This window comes from Camelus ferus, chromosome 1 (genome assembly GCF_009834535.1).
Source record: "Camelus ferus isolate YT-003-E chromosome 1, BCGSAC_Cfer_1.0, whole genome shotgun sequence".
NCBI classification, from domain to species: Eukaryota; Metazoa; Chordata; class Mammalia; order Artiodactyla; family Camelidae; genus Camelus; species Camelus ferus.
The window spans coordinates 113507615-113523022 of record NC_045696.1 but is presented as its reverse complement, the minus strand read 5'-3'; the positions used below and the strand labels follow the sequence as shown (position 1 = coordinate 113523022).

The following is a 15408-nucleotide window of genomic DNA, read 5'->3' as shown; positions in this document are numbered from 1 at the left end:
CGCCAGGGCCAGTCTCCCGTGACTCTTGCTGAACCTGGCCTGACCTCGGCTGGGGTGATGCTGAGGGACAAGTGGTGAGAAGTTACCTGTCCTAGAGGGTCTCAGAACTCTGCTCGTATCCAGTTGGACCCAGTCCTTATTCTAGAACCTTTCCCTGCATCGCTTTTAACTTCCACAGGCGCCTCAAATTCCTGACGCTTCTGGGGAGTTCATGCGGCGTGATGGCCCACACAGTGTGGGCTGGTGGGCGTGGGCTGAGCTTTCCTGACAGCCAGTTCAGGGTTCTGTCTGCGATGGCTCACGTCCTTTACGACTTGTCTGTTGTCTGCCAGCTTCTGTTGACCTTGCCTCCTTTCCTGCTCTTCCCATCTTCTTGGGTTTATGCCTTTTTAGAAAATCTCTTGACTGTCCTGCTGGTGGAGCTTGGAGAAGAGATTGAAGGTGGTACATGTATTCAGTCACTGTCTTTGTGCACGTGTTCCAAGGTGGCTAATTCCCTCCTTAGGTTAGGGTTTCATTTTCCTGTATTTCTATTCTTTACCCTTGTTCTACAGTCCTGTGCGGCCTCCTCGCCTCTTAATGAGAACTTTTCTTGCTTTTTGGCCTTTTCTGTAAAGCTTATCCTGAATAGGCATATATTTCAGCAGTTAGTTCTCTGAGAGTGTATTTCGTATAAAATTGGAAATTACTAGCTGACATTTTTGTCAGGACCCTTTTCTGTTTGGGGATAATGCTTTGTACTCCCTTCGGTATTAAATGATTAGAATCATTTTAGGAAGGGACTGTTACTAGCAGGAGGTTACATATGCATTACATGTGTTCATTTACAAGCCAGAAAGGTGGCTGGCCGGTGGCCACCGGTGACAGTCCTGTGTGTCTGCTTACCAGTCCCGGTACTGGACTTGGGCGACTTGGGCAGCTGTGAAACGTCACATGTGGACGTGACACCTGGGCCTCTTCGGCACCGGCTGCAGCACCTGTTAAAGCTTCTGTTGCTCCGGCTGACCCGGAAGGGCGGGTGTAGACAGCAGGACAGACCTGGCCGTGAGATTCAGCAGTGGGAAAGCAGCCAGACCTCCCCTCCGAGCCCAGCCCTGTATTTGACACACAGGGCATAGCTTCAGCCATTCAGCCTCTTGGCCCTCTGCAAATATGAATAGCCTTCCCTTTCTCTCCTGGCCAGCGGGGGCCGAGAAAGCAGCCCACGACTCCAAGTGCAGTAAATAGCTCTCCTCACCCCTGACCTGCAATTTCCTGGTGGTTCTGAATTGTAGATCCTGCAGAGGCGCGGGAGGTTGCGGAGGCCTCAGCTTCACAGAGCTCTGAGCAGCGGGAGGTGGCGCACCCTCGGGCAGGGGCTGACCTCCGCTCAGTGCAGGTCGTTTCGTGATCGCGGGGCCTCCCGGTGCCGCTGTGAGCTAGAATGGAGCGGAGCGGAGCGGAGCGGATCCGAATTCCTGGGCTACGTCCGGGACCAAACCAACTTCTGAGCTGGGAAAGTAGGTGTCATGTTCTATACCTGTTTTTAAGCCCCCCTCTTTTTCTCTCTGCAGTTTAGGAGCATAGTATTTGGACTGTTACTCGGTTGAACTCATGCTTGTTTCCCAAAATTATCTTTTGATTTTAATTAAGCTAGAGTTTTGTGTGTGTGTGTGTTTTGTTTGTGTTTTGAGTGAAGGTAGATTTATTCAGAGAGATACATACTCCATAGACAGAGTGCAGGCCATCTTAAAAGGCAAGAGAAAGGCTTAGAAGATATTCCACAGGCAGAATGTGGGCCATCTTACTCAGAAGGGAGAGAGCAGCCTTAGAGCCTAGGTCAGCTAGGAAAAAGGAGATTGGCCAAGCTGGAGATTTTCATCATTTTTGGAGTTGTCACATTATTTGCACAATCCCCTCTTCTCCACACTAAGTGCTCCGTGTGGTATGTATATATGTTCAGTTAAGTCATTTCTACAAATAAAGGGAGTCAGTTTTTAAGAAATTTTAGTAACACCTCTTAGCAGATCACAAGATTTTCTTGTTCCTGTTTAATTCCAGCCTCCATCCAAATGGGACAGAGAAATGAAATAATAAAGTAGGAAAGGCAGACTAGTAAATGTGATTAAATGGACTTGGCGGTGAGTCCAGAGGAGGCAGTTTTATTAGAAGCTCTGTGAATACAGTGGAGAGAGTACCAGTGTAGGAAAGCCTGGATCGCATTGGCCGGAACTGTGACTTCTAGCTCTGGGACTTTGTACAAACACGTCACTTAACCTCCTGAATCTGTTTACCCATCTTTAAAATGGAGATAATGTTATCGTTCCTGATACAAAAGATTTGGGTAAAGATCAGAAAAGTCAAAGTTTATGAAAGGATTGTGGAAATGGTATGTTTCTCTGCAAAGTGTTGGGTATTTTCCGCTTTTACGTTTATTTTTTACGTTGGTTCTTGGAATGATATTTTAAATGTCCGTATATTAGGTCAGAACAAACATATCTAGTAAGTTCTGGAGAGTTGAATTCAAACTTTGTTTTGCTTGTACTTGGATAAATGTTCATTTACTTTATTAGGGTGTAATATACATACGGTTAAATTCACCCACCTCAGTCTTGGATGTTTTGACTCTTTAGATAGACTTTGGACAAACTGAACAGATGATCTTAGCTAGCAGCTGGTATTTGGTAGGCGGGTCTGCCAAGTGGTCTGTCAGATCCCCTTGCCTTACTTTGAAAAGTACCTGCCTCCTGCTGTTGCAGGAAGTGTGAGCCTCTTTGATTAGCACCATCGGGAGGGTTTGTAGTCTCTGAGCTCTGCCTTTGAGATCAAGGCAGAAAGAAGCGGGTAGGAGAGAGCCCTTGAGCTGAAGAGAGGAGGGAGGTGGCGGCAGGGCAGGGTGATGGCGCCGCTCAGCTAGGTATGTCCAAGCTTGCAAAGTGAATGTTGGTGGAAGGTTTTATGACAGGTCTCCGAGCTGGGGATGGGAGCAGTCACAGTCATTTCCTATGGCTGACTTACTTGAGCTCTTCACCCAGAGATGTGGTCAACCAGTGGGTCGTTGTGGAAACTGTCGGCCTCAATGAGCAGGAATGAACTTGTCAAGTCTCCCTCCGCTCCTTGGTGATGCTGTTCTAAACCAGTCTGTGGAAACCGGGCTCAGATAGCCTAGATCGAGTACCCGCCAGTCCCCTAGACCCTTAAAGCACTGGCTTCCTGGTCAGAAACCCTCCTCACCCCAGGGGAACCGTAGTTACTGCACTTTCTCCGTTACTTTTTCTGCTTCTGGGTGGATTAGATTCTATTTCTCCTACCCTTTGTAGAAGGGCAATACATTCTTATTGTAAAAGTGAAACATGATCATTTTTTAAATCCCAGTCGTTTAGATCTGTTTAAAGGAGAAAATAAATCCCCTGCATCTCACCCTGTAGGTGTGATCTCTGTTCACAGTTTGGATTTCTTACAGAAGTGAGGTTGCTCTGCCTGCTGTCAGGAAACCTGCTTTGTCAGTTAAGCGTCCAGTATGGATTTCTTTAAACCCTGTTTAGTGTGCAGACTTCATCTCTCTTAAGAGCTGCAGAGTGTGCATACTACAATTTATTTAACTTATCTCCTGTTGATAATTTAGCTTGTTTCAAAAACTTTTAAATCATACAGAAGGTTCTTATAAATATCCTGATACTGTAGCCACGTGCACATGGCCAGTGATTTCCTCCGGTTAAGTTCCAAGAAGCAGAATTTCTGTGTCAAAGGGTATCCTGGGTTTATATTTGAATATGTTATGCCTACTCACAAACTAAAAGGACTGCTAATTTGCTCCCCCACAAGCAATGGAAGTGTCTGTTTCATCATACAATTAACACAGATTTTCAGCCTTACATTTCTGTGAGTCCTGATAGGAAAAATGTGCCTCGTGTTTAATTTGCATTTTTCTGAGTCTGAGTAAGATTAAGAATTTGTTTATTGGCCATATACGTTTCTTTTGAGAAATGCCTGTGTACTTTTGTCCATTGCTATTAGCATGTTTAACGTTTTTCCAAAGTCAGGATGTTAACCCGTAATCATGCACTGCGATATCTCCCCCCCCCCCCCCCCGATAAACTGTTTCTGGTATCTTTCTGTGAAGGATCTTCAGTTTTCGGTAGTCACGTATGTTCATGTTTTCCTCTGTGTGTAACTTCTTTGGTGTCTGGGCTTTGGTTCCCCCAGAAGGAGACCGTTGAGGATTGGAATGCAGGTAGTTCAGTCGTGTAAGGAACACAGGTGGAGGTAGGAAGGAGCAACGGGAAGAAAAGACTGTCCATAAAGATGCCTTCTTAGCCAGCTCCCACAGCAGAAGGCACCCAAGGGGGAACTCCAGGGACCTGGGTAAGCGCTTGCCCCGGTTGTCCCGCCCAGCAATCAGCTGTTGTTCGAAGGCTCCTCTTGAGAAGTGTTCCAGTAACTTCTTGCTGTCTTACAAGAACATTCTAAATTACCAGTGTAAAACAGCGGCCTCCATCACAACCTCATATGTCTGGGGCCGACTGGGCTGGGAGGACTCAGGTGACCGGGGGCTGGGACACCTGGGGTCCTCGGTCCTCCCCCACTCTGCGTCTGTCCGCATGGTCTCTCCAGGATGTAGGTCCGGTTAGTCAGACTTCTTATGTGGGATGTAGGGCTTCCTAGGTGCACAGACAGACAGCCTGGGGGAAGGGAGAGACCATCTCACCTTCTAAAAAATGACCTAGCTTGGGGAGTCACACTGTCTCCCTTAGGGAGGGCAGTTAGACTCTACCTCTTGGAGGCGTGTCAGAGAATCTGTGGGTTGTGTTGTAAAGTTACCACCGCGTTAATTTACCTGCACTTCCTGCCCGTTGCCACTGACCGAAAAGCTTTTAGACACAGAGGTAGAGACAGGGCTGCTGGTGTTTGACAGAAGCTTGTTGGAACCTCGGGCCTGGGGACGCGGACAAGGCACCCAGGGCATCGGCTGCAGGGTGTCAAGATAAGAATGTCTCCCCACCCACAATGTAAAGCTGTTCACTTCTGTTTCCTTCTAGCACCTGTTTAAAGCTTTTAGTTTTTGTTTTGTTTCTTTTAATATCTGATGGGAATGAGTCAGACACTTGTTTCAATGGTTAGCCACTTATGCTGTAGTATTATTTTAAAATAATTTACCCGGCAGTTCTCATTTGTTTCAGGACCCCATTACCCTCCTGAAAATTATTACAAACACCAAAGAACTTTTTTGTTTATGTGGTTAATTATGGATTTTTACTGCATTCAAAGTTAAAACCAAAACATTAAAAAATATTAGTAATTTATTTTAAACTAACAAAAAACATGTTAACATATACTCCATTTTCCAAATATAAAAAACCTAGACAAATGGTACCGCTTACCGCATTTACACATTGCTTTAACGTCTGACGTAAGGACTATCCTGTGTGCTTCTGCGTTCAGACGGTTCCTGGGTCACACTGCACGCAGTCTCAGGAAGACTGCACAGTACGACTGGGAGATGGAGAGGGGAAAAGGCAAATAGTGTTTTAGAACTGTGAAAACAGTTTTGGCCTGTGGGCTTGCGGAAAACTGCTCATCTGGTCTTTCCCTGGTAATGTCAATGCCAGCTTTAGCTGAAAGCGTTTCATCCTCCAAATCCACATGCGCTCTGTGCGGAGGGAAGTTGTAGGGAGCTGGACCTCAGATGGGAGACGCCTGCTTGCGGTGTTTACTCAAAGCCCTGGAAGGAGGAGGCGGGCTGAGGATGAAGAGCAGAAAGGCAGCAAGATGGTAGAATCAGGAGCCAGGCGGGGGCTCCAGGTCAATCGGCAGTGCGGGGATGTGGCCAGGGGCCCCTCATAGATAGATGAAGTATATAACATCCAAACTGGAACACTTGTAAGGGCAATAAAATTTTAAATTATTATTAAATAAAAGCTTTATCAAACAATAAAATAATTATAGAATTCACACCATGTAATAAATGATCCCAAAAAGCACTGCAGCAGAATAGATCAGGCAGCTCCCTGGGCTCTGACGAGGTACGGAACCTCTTTTCTGAGCATTTACACTCCTGTCACTTCCCCACCTGCCCCACCTGGGGCTGCACAGACGGTAAGTGTGAGCTGATGGGAACCTTTATGATAATTGCGTAGCCAACGATGTGCTCTAGAATCTTTTCTCAGAATTGAGTAAAACCCAGTCAGTTCTTTTTTGAGAATTTTGGTCTTTAAATAGCTTTCCTTGTGACACCGTTGCTTTTGAGGACCAGCACTAAATGTGTGGAAGGTACCGGTGTTAACAGTGTGCCTTACCCCCTAAAAAGTCTAAACAGGACACTCGATTTCCGCCCAGCTGCCTCTCCTTTACCCTCAGTACAGTTAGCATCCTGATAGAAGAGCTGCTTGTGCTCAGCAGACCCTGTGGATGGAGAACTGGACTCAGTTGATTCCGGTTACAGTTGACTCTTGGACGACACAGGGGTTGGGGGCCCCTTGCACAACTTCCCCCAGATTTCAACTACTTATAACCTACTGTTGACCGGAAACCTTACTAATAACATAAACATTAACATTTATTTTATATGTTGTAGGTATGTCTGCATTTATTTTATGCATTCATGGCATACCTAAGTTTTTCTTAATTTTTCAGTATTTCTTGGCTACACAATTCAGCTATGAATTTTCTCAAACTGTCGCAGGTCTCCCCAAATTTTCCAGTATATTTATTGAAAAAAATCTGCTCTTAAGTGGACCCTCACAGTTCAAACTGGTGTTGCTCAAGGGTCAGCTGTCCTCACTTAGATGGCTGATTTATATATGCTAATAATACAAGCACTGCCCCTGAAAAGTCAGGGCTCAGCCACTTGATGCTAAGGCAGACACAGCAGCCCTGCTTTCTTTTAGTGGGAATGGATGGGTAATCACCTTAGAGCTTGTGCTCTGACTATTTTTCTTATTTCTCTGGGAAAAAAAACAAATTAGAATTGTTCTAGGTCAGGCTTGTGTAGTTCCTGCAGAAAAGAGCTATGGTCTGTTCCTCCTTAATCCTGACTAGCGACCTGTTCAACCTTGCATAGGAAGGTGGCTTTTGAGACACTGGGCACCTTTTCATTCTCCGTAATCATTCCTGTGTGTCGTCCCCACCACCTGATTTTTTAGGCCCTTGGCTTGGGGCTGCTTTGCCATTTCACTTGCTTGTTGCCTACCCCCACTTCTGTACCACTAGTCTCGAAGTTAAAGCACACTGCATAGCTCAGTTCACTAAAAACTCAGTACTTAGCCATCCCTGGTTGAGAATAAGGAACCCGATGGCCACGTGGGTTTTTAGGCCTGCAGTTCTTTCAGTGTCCCTATTGGAATATCTTTCAAATTATCTTGAAACTAGGTTTTTTTTAAAAAATTGTGTCCTTACTCTGTGTGCATCGAATTCTTTTTCAGAATTGGAATATAAATTTCCAGAAGGGCTCTGTGGCTGCTTTTTTTCTAAAGCAGTACCATGTAAGATAAAATGCCAATTGAATGGCTAGCTGGGCAGGACTGAGCTTTTATGGTGTTTTGTTTTTTCACCTATCTGGAAACGCCGTCATGTAATCTGCACAGCGGCACATGTTTTGACCAGCTAGTTAAATATTGTTAATTGCTATTAGGCCTACAAGCCCTGTAGTATGTGAGGAAAATTACTACTCTCTAGAAACTAGAATCCGATGTAAGATTGTGCGCCCACATAGCTGTAGCATTCTGTGTAAATCATCTACAGGCAGTCTGTTCTCTTCTGATTTGGAACAGATTTCAGAAATGAACTCTGCAGCTTCCGCAGGCCTCACACCAGCCTAGGGCTTCATGAAGAGTATGGTATAAATTCCTTTTAGGTTTGTCTACTTCCTGCCGGAGGAAGACCGTAGGTGCCCTTTCCTCAGTGTTGGCGTAACAGGACTTCGGGGGCTTTGTGGGGAGGCTTCTTAGGGACATGGATCATACTGTTTCCAGTTTTACGTTTGAGTTAGTTTTCCCTCTTACATGTAGGCAAACGCACCCTCTGGACCCGCTCTGTTCCGGCACACCTGCTTAGATGCACAGAGGACCACTGATGCGAATTCTTATGTGAGCACCAGCTCTTCTGGGGAGTCCCTTGGGTTGGCCCTTGGTCTGAAAGTTCTTTCCAGGGGCCAGGAACCTGACGTACATGCCAGGCTGCACCACCTTGTTTGTATGAGGAGGCTCCTCGCTTACTGGGAAGGACTGTGACAGTGGTTGTGCCCTCCTTTTTAATAGCCCTCACCAAGCCATGTCACTCGCCTGGTGGTCACTTCAGTGAGGTTTTCTGATTTTTCAAGTTCCTTCTGCTACTCACTCTTAGATTACAGGCGGCTACTGTTTTATGAAGGAATGCTGAGGACAACACGTTTTTTGTTTTTGTTTTATAAAATTCCTCTGGTTGTGTTAAATAGATCCCACGGAGAAAGGCGGCTTTCATTCCCTAGAGAGTGTGTCTACCGGGAGGTGATTGTGGAAGGTGAGGATTCCTTCTGGTAGATTGGTAAAATGGATTCATGCTATTTTATCACATTCTTCGTGAATTTCTTAGCAAAAGAAGAGTAAATTAAGAATGGACTTCGGGCGGTGTGTTTGCTGTGGGGAGCACAGCTCTGGTTGTGGATCTCTTCCTGTAAACATGCCTGAGTTCCGTGCATGCTGTGGATGTTGATCTCAACAGAGCTGAAGCAGCAGCAGGTTGATACTTGTTTCTTCCTGCGAAGAATTAGACAGTGAAGAAGGGAGCTAGATAATACAAATAGTAACTTAGAGCTAGAAGATTAGAAAGCGGAGTCGGTGTTCATTACCACTTAATGTCCTCCGTAGTTGGCTTCTCAAACTTCACTGGGCTTAGGAATCATCGGGAGACCTCGTTAAAATGCAAATTTTGATGCTTTAGGTCTGGGGTGGAGTCCAGGTCTGCATTTCTAGTAAACACCCAGGGGATGCTGATGTTCTTTGTCTGGGGGCTACATTTTGAGTAGCAGGGGTCTGTAGAGCATTGGGGCATATGCCAATCTAACTTTTAATAATAACTACTGTATAATAAATGCTTTTTTCTGTACCAGGCCCTGAGCAGTAAAACATCAGAGGATGGCACTGGAGTCGGACAGTAGAGATTCAGACTGAAGCTCTTTTCTGCTAGCTGAATTTAGAGCACATTTTCCCTAAGGCAGGATTCTCAGCCTTGGCACTGTTGACACCTGGGGCCAAGAGCATTCTTCTTGTGGGGGGCTGCCCGGTGCACCTTCCTGCGTCTCCCCACCAGGTGCCAGTAGCACCCTCCGTCCTAGTTGTGACGTCCACCTCCTGCAAGGCGACATCACCCCCGATTGAGAACCACTGCTCTGAAGCTACTGTAGAAATGTGGGGGCTTGGGGGACTTTGGGACGTGAGTGATGCACTTCATATAAGCAACTAGTTTGCTTTATTTACCTTGACACTTCTACAAAGAAGAGGAAAGCACGTGGACTAGCCAGGCAGCAGTCTGCCACATCTGTTCTTCTGGGGATGATGAAGTTCACTCCATGTGCCAGTTCTCTGTGTGTATGAAACGTCAGTCATTGCACCGTGGGATGCTGTCGGGTTTATTTGGGGTGTTTAGGTGGGTAGAACCGAGCTGCTCCTTTGGTTGGTCCTGGGCCTCTACCCCTTCTTGGAATACGCTGGCACACTTGACAGCTGCCCCCCTCCCACCCTCGCTGCTGCTGCTGCTGTCCACATGCTGCTTTGTGGCATGTTAGCTTCCCATCCTCTCATCCCTCACTTTTTTTCTAGGGTGTGAGACCAGATAGTTAAGGTTTTTAGGATTATGCTTTAAATAACATCTGAATTTTGGGTTTTCTGTGCTTGTAAGCAAGGGTCGTTGCTCCCAATAAAAATTTAAAAATTGATCGGATTGAAACATAATTTTTAAAAATGGATTATAATTTTTGCCTTGCTCTCAGGATGTTCTTTGTAAGAAATCAGTGATACCTTTTGAAAATTGAAGTGCAGCTTTGGTTTCTAACTTGAAATGGAAGCACAGTATAGTCTGGAATGAATTAGTACTGAGGATGGGAATGGGGAAGGAATGAGAAAAACATGATTTCATAACAAAACAAAATGAAGCTTAAACATTGGCCTACGTGGTTATCTTGGAAATGTTTAAGTCAATCCAGAGTACACATCAGATTCTAGTAGTAAGATTGCTCTAATGACAGTTTCTTTTAATTGGTTTTATTAATTTCTTAGGATTACATCTTAAATGACTTGTATTAATTACATTTTATACAGTTCAAATTCTACTTAAAACCATATGCATTAAGCAAAAGTTACTACCAACTGATAGCTCTGCGTTGTGTAATTACCAAGATAGTGTTAATGAGACAGAACTGTGGCCTCGGGCCGCCCTGCCCGCGGCCACCAGGAAGACGGGTCCCCGGGTTGCCGGGCGGCTGGGAACGGCCATGAGGCGGGTTCTGGGCTGCGCTGCGTCTGCTGGTGGAGACACAGGGCCTCCCAGCCAGCCAGCCCACCTTCCTGTGCCAACAACACGTTGTGGTTCCTGACAACCCCTGCATTGTTGGTGTATCTGCATGAAGTCAGAAACCCTTACAAAAAGAAAAAATTGTGTCAAGTAGAAATTATTATTTTCCTTAAAATGTTTATTTACCGCAGCTGTATTTATTTTGACTAGAAGGAAAAAACTGAATTAACAGCACAGTTCTTTTTGCCTTGTGTAAGAGTTCTATGTATTACACTTTGATTTTCAAAAGTGTTTTTGTTACAGAAAGAAACACCCTGAGAGGCAGAGGCGTGTTCAGGTTTTGCCCTCTCAGTCTCAGCTGCGTGCAGACCCCAATCACAGTCAGGGTTCAGTATCCTCAGACAGGAGTACGTGGTTTTTTGTTCCCATCTTTCCTTAACATCTTAAGTTCAACCCCCCATCTTTCAGTTCAGAACTGTCCACTTCCTCATTACTTAAGACTGACTAGTAAACTCCCACCAGTGTTTAAAATTGGAGTTACATTTCTTACTGTGAAACCAAAGTATCCTCTGTTAAAGGGAGGGGGCGGAAGGCCGGGAATGGCGTGCTGACCGAGGGTAAACACAGCCAGTCGTTCCGCAGAGAAACAGGTGGGGTGCTGGCACAGACCTTTCCCTGAACAGCCTGGGGGAGGCTCCTCCTTGACAGCGGCCTTCTGAGAGCTGCTGACTTCCACCTGCATCCCTCCCCTTCCCCCTGTGCTCCCACCAGGGCTCTGTCTGCCCACCTCTAGACCAGGAGATCCTAACTTTTGCAGTGAGAGTGGAAAGGGAAAAAAAGCAAAAGTTTTGCAGGCCGCTATACCATAATTTTTTTTATTCTACGATTCAGAAAATGCATGACAAAAAGTTAATTCATCCAATAACAGCCTTGAAAAACGGGTACCTAAAGTGTTTATTCAGGCAGCATTGCTGGGTCTTTGCAGTGGGTTCTCAGACCCTTCACCGTAATTTCCAAACTCCCAGGGTGAGGACCCACAGGTTAGGGATCCGTGCTATTGAGTCTTTGACAAAAGCTCCTGTTTTATGCTGTATGATTTCAACTACATTTGATTCTACTCCACTTAGTATTATTTTTCTTACATATACCCCAGATTCATTCTCCATTTTTGAAGTTTAAGTTATGTTTATGTTGCATACTTGATTCTTGAACTCGCATTCTCCACACTTCTATCTGAACTTTCAGAAAAGTTTACACTAGGACTAAAGCTGATTGCAGACAAGTAGTGATCTTGACTTGACGTCTAGTTACATCGCAGGGGACACGCTGTAAAATGTTAATGCTTATGTTCCAAACTGGCCGTCCTGCTTCCTGCAACCTGTTCAGGTGCTTCCTGAATGCAAACCACCTGCTTAAAGTCACCAGAGGAACTTTTTAAACATACGGATTCTTGGGTCCCCTTCTGGATAGTCTAAATTCAGCAGGCCTAAGATGAAAGGTTCAGGAAGTATTTAATTTTTAAAGTTCCATAGATTATTTTGATGAACCTAATGAAATTTGGAAACCACCAGTTTTTTGTACAATCCATAAAATCTGTAGTGGTATGCTGTTAAACCTTTGATCTTCTTTTATCTTTTTCCTGCACCAAGGGTCAGCAGAATTGGGCCCATGCCAACATGTCACCTCCAGGGCTAGACTGGCTGTGCTGTTACTTTGCAGCATGGGGGTGGGGGCTCTCAGCATCACCACGCAACTGTGAGGGAGACAGTATGGCTGCTGATGCATGTTTTAGATGCCCTTGCTGCTTCTCTTGGCCTTGGTTCCTCACCTGTGAAAAGAGGGATTTAGAGTAAATGACAGCCTTTTTGCATTTAAGTCTTAGGTACCAGGAATTAGATACAAGAGAAGAGTTTGTCTTTTTATCTGCAGCCTCTGTGTTAGTGTCTTCTTCATCTGCCTAGTCACTTTTCAGCTATCTCCAGTCTGGTAGAAGGTATCATAGCTGTATCAGCCGGTGTCTTTAGACTTCCTGCCCAAGCACACTGCTGGATGCAAACATGTAGGCAGACTTAAGATGCCCAAGGACCAGTTCTAACCTCAAGACAATCAGAAATCAGCAGTACCCTTTCTCTAGAGGGTTCACTGCATGTCTTTAGAGGGAGAGGGCTGATGAAGAGCTCTCCCTACATCCCACCGTATGAAAACTATGGTCAGATGTCACGCAAAACCGAAGTCATCCTTTTTTTTTTTTTTAAACTCAGATGGTCTCTGCTGCATGACTTAATATTCGAGACAGTGTGAATTAAATGATCTCTCTCTCTTTACATACATGTAAAACAGGTTTTTAATACTTCTTGGGAATTCCCATCACAAGGAGATACTAAGGGACAATACTGTTTGAGCCAGTGGGAATAATTATTGGTGACCACTACCGTTTAATGAGATTACCGTGGGTCTGTTGTATTATTTTAATTCTCAAAACGTTCCTGAGAGGTGGGTGGTTTACGCTGATGACTTGCTCAAGGCCACACAGCTAGTAAGTGCTCGCTCAGGGCAGCATCTGAAATCCTTCTGCCCCCTGACCAGTCTGGGCCCTAACATTCCCCACCGGCCCCTGTTCTTTGCCTTCTTTTCTCCCTCCTTTGTTGCCACACCATGTTTTTCCTCCCCAACTTTCTTTCTTCTGGTTTTCTTTTGAGAGCTCACTCCCCTCAGCTATATGTTCCTGTTGTTCCTTCCACTCAAAATTTCAGACTGAAAGGGAAAAAAACCGTTGATGGGTTTGAGGAAAGTATAGGGCTAGAGGTTAGGTTGTTTTTTTTTTTTACCCCCTCCCTTCCTCTTCATCTTCTCTTTCTCTTAAATGAAGGAATTGAACTTCATGTATAACCGGTTAGCAGAGGGACACATTGAAGACAGAGTTATCATCTTGTTCGTTATGGAAGCCGGGCCATCAGTGAGTGTCTGAGTGAATGAAGCCAGTTCACACCATACATTTATTTAAGAGTTTGGCCTGCTCTGTAGAAATTATTCTGTATGTTGACTGGGACGTACAAATCTCTCCAAGTGAGGACTTCTTGTTTGGCTCACACACATTGTTACCCTTGAAGCAGCTGTGAATGGTTAGTTAGGTTTGAGAAATGTGAAAATGCATAACTGAACACTTGACTCCACCACCCATGTTATCACCCTGCTGGGGGCAGATCTTTCTAAATGAATAACTAATACCCTTTCCCAAACTTGTCTTTTTCTCTCCTCTCAGTATCAGAGTATTGCACTTAAGTTGCTTTGACAGGCCTTGGAGTTGGAGGGTCCATATTTTTATATTTTTGTCTATTAATATGCTTGAATACAGAGAACTCTGTAAGACAGCACGATGCTCCAGAACGGTCTCTGTGGCCACTGCTGCGTAACTAAGTGTAAATGACAGGGATCTAACAGGCAACGGATAGATAAACGTCCCAACTAATCCATAGAGAACCTGATACAGGATTCAACATATACCGGAACGAAAATTGAATCACTGGATACCTGTCATCCTTCTCCCACCCAGTGTGGTTTACACTGTAAAGAGAATTGCAATCTGTTGGACTCCTTTTAGGGTAAAATTATGGAGAAACGAGAATAAGGAGGGAGAGCCCCAGTCAGTCAGAAATGACGTAGCTGTGAACAAAAATTTGTCACTAATTTATGTTAATGTAATTCTGTGTGCTGAGTGGTGTTTCCTTTTTTGGAAAGTATTGTTTGCATTTTCTTATGTGTCAAGAGGAGGGTTTGAGAACTGAGGGGATTTCCTACTTCTTCACAGCTAAGTCGGCTTAGAATGGTTTCAACATTCTTTTACCATTTACTTGACCTAAAGGCCAGTGGGTCATTGGAGCCTGTGTCAGAGTCTGAAAGGTACTGGTGTTTCATGGAGAAAATCCACACATTAAACAAAAAGGGAGAAGAGGTGATCTCCGCCCCCTCCTTTTTTCTTGACACACTGTAAGAACTGGGATGTGCCACCATCTACTCACCTTCTGACATATTACTTCACAGTGCTGGTCCCAAAGGCGACAACATCTATGAGTGGAGGTCAACCATCCTAGGGCCTCCCGGATCTGTGTATGAGGGTGGTGTGTTCTTCCTTGATATCACTTTTACGCCAGAATATCCCTTCAAGCCTCCAAAGGTAAGATGCTCCCGCTGGTTTATGCTAAAGGTACACACTCCCGTGAAAGATTATCGAAGCTTTTAAAACTGAGTTTTTAATCACAAAAAAATAGATTTCTGTTATATCTTAACAAATCTCTAAGTACATTTGAACAGGTACAAAACGCTTCTTTGGGGTGACTTTGCCTCATTTGGCAGGGGCCGTTTCTAAGAGTCAGTGCTTTGTTTTGATGGGGCGTAAAGTCCTGCTATGTACAGTAACAGTCCGCAACCCGTAAATGCCCCGTTTCCCACTTGACGGGACAAGTTTTTGAACAGATAGAAATGGTGTCAAAATATCTATGCACTAAAACAATTAGAGAGTCAGAATCTCCTACCAAAGCCTTGGGTTCTGCTCCCTGTCATCCTTTGGTCGAGTGTAGATCCTCACCTCCAGGCTCTGGTTTTTCTCATCAAGGATGGGTGGGGACTGCTCAGATCACCTGTCTCCTGTGACACTCAACAGTCTGTGGGTTTTCCATTCACACAGTCTGAGGGAAAACCTCTTCTTAGGGATGGGGTAGACTGCTAAGTAAAGGTACAACAGCAGCTGCAAGAAGTGATTGAAAGTCTGTCATTTAAAAAAAAAAAAGGTGGTAAAGTTTTAGGTTATTTTTACTTTGGAATGATTCAGTATGTTTCACAAGTAAAAATTAGCAGATTAACCAAAATAACCCTGGCTCTTGTGACCTGGCGCTGATTGATCTGCTGCTGTGGTCCTCACCCTTTTCTGGCTCCTCACCCTGCGGA

General features: G+C 44.9%; 1 protein-coding gene across 1 annotated transcript in view; it reads left to right on the top strand.

The window, feature by feature from the left end:
• The window catches only part of UBE2E1 (ubiquitin conjugating enzyme E2 E1), a 68190-nt gene that overhangs the window by 50202 nt on the left and 2580 nt on the right, over positions 1-15408 (top strand). Inside the window, exon 4 of the mRNA XM_032488564.1 lies at positions 14506-14638. Coding sequence (XP_032344455.1) covers positions 14506-14638 — 133 coding nt within the window. The remainder of the gene's footprint in view (positions 1-14505; positions 14639-15408) is intronic.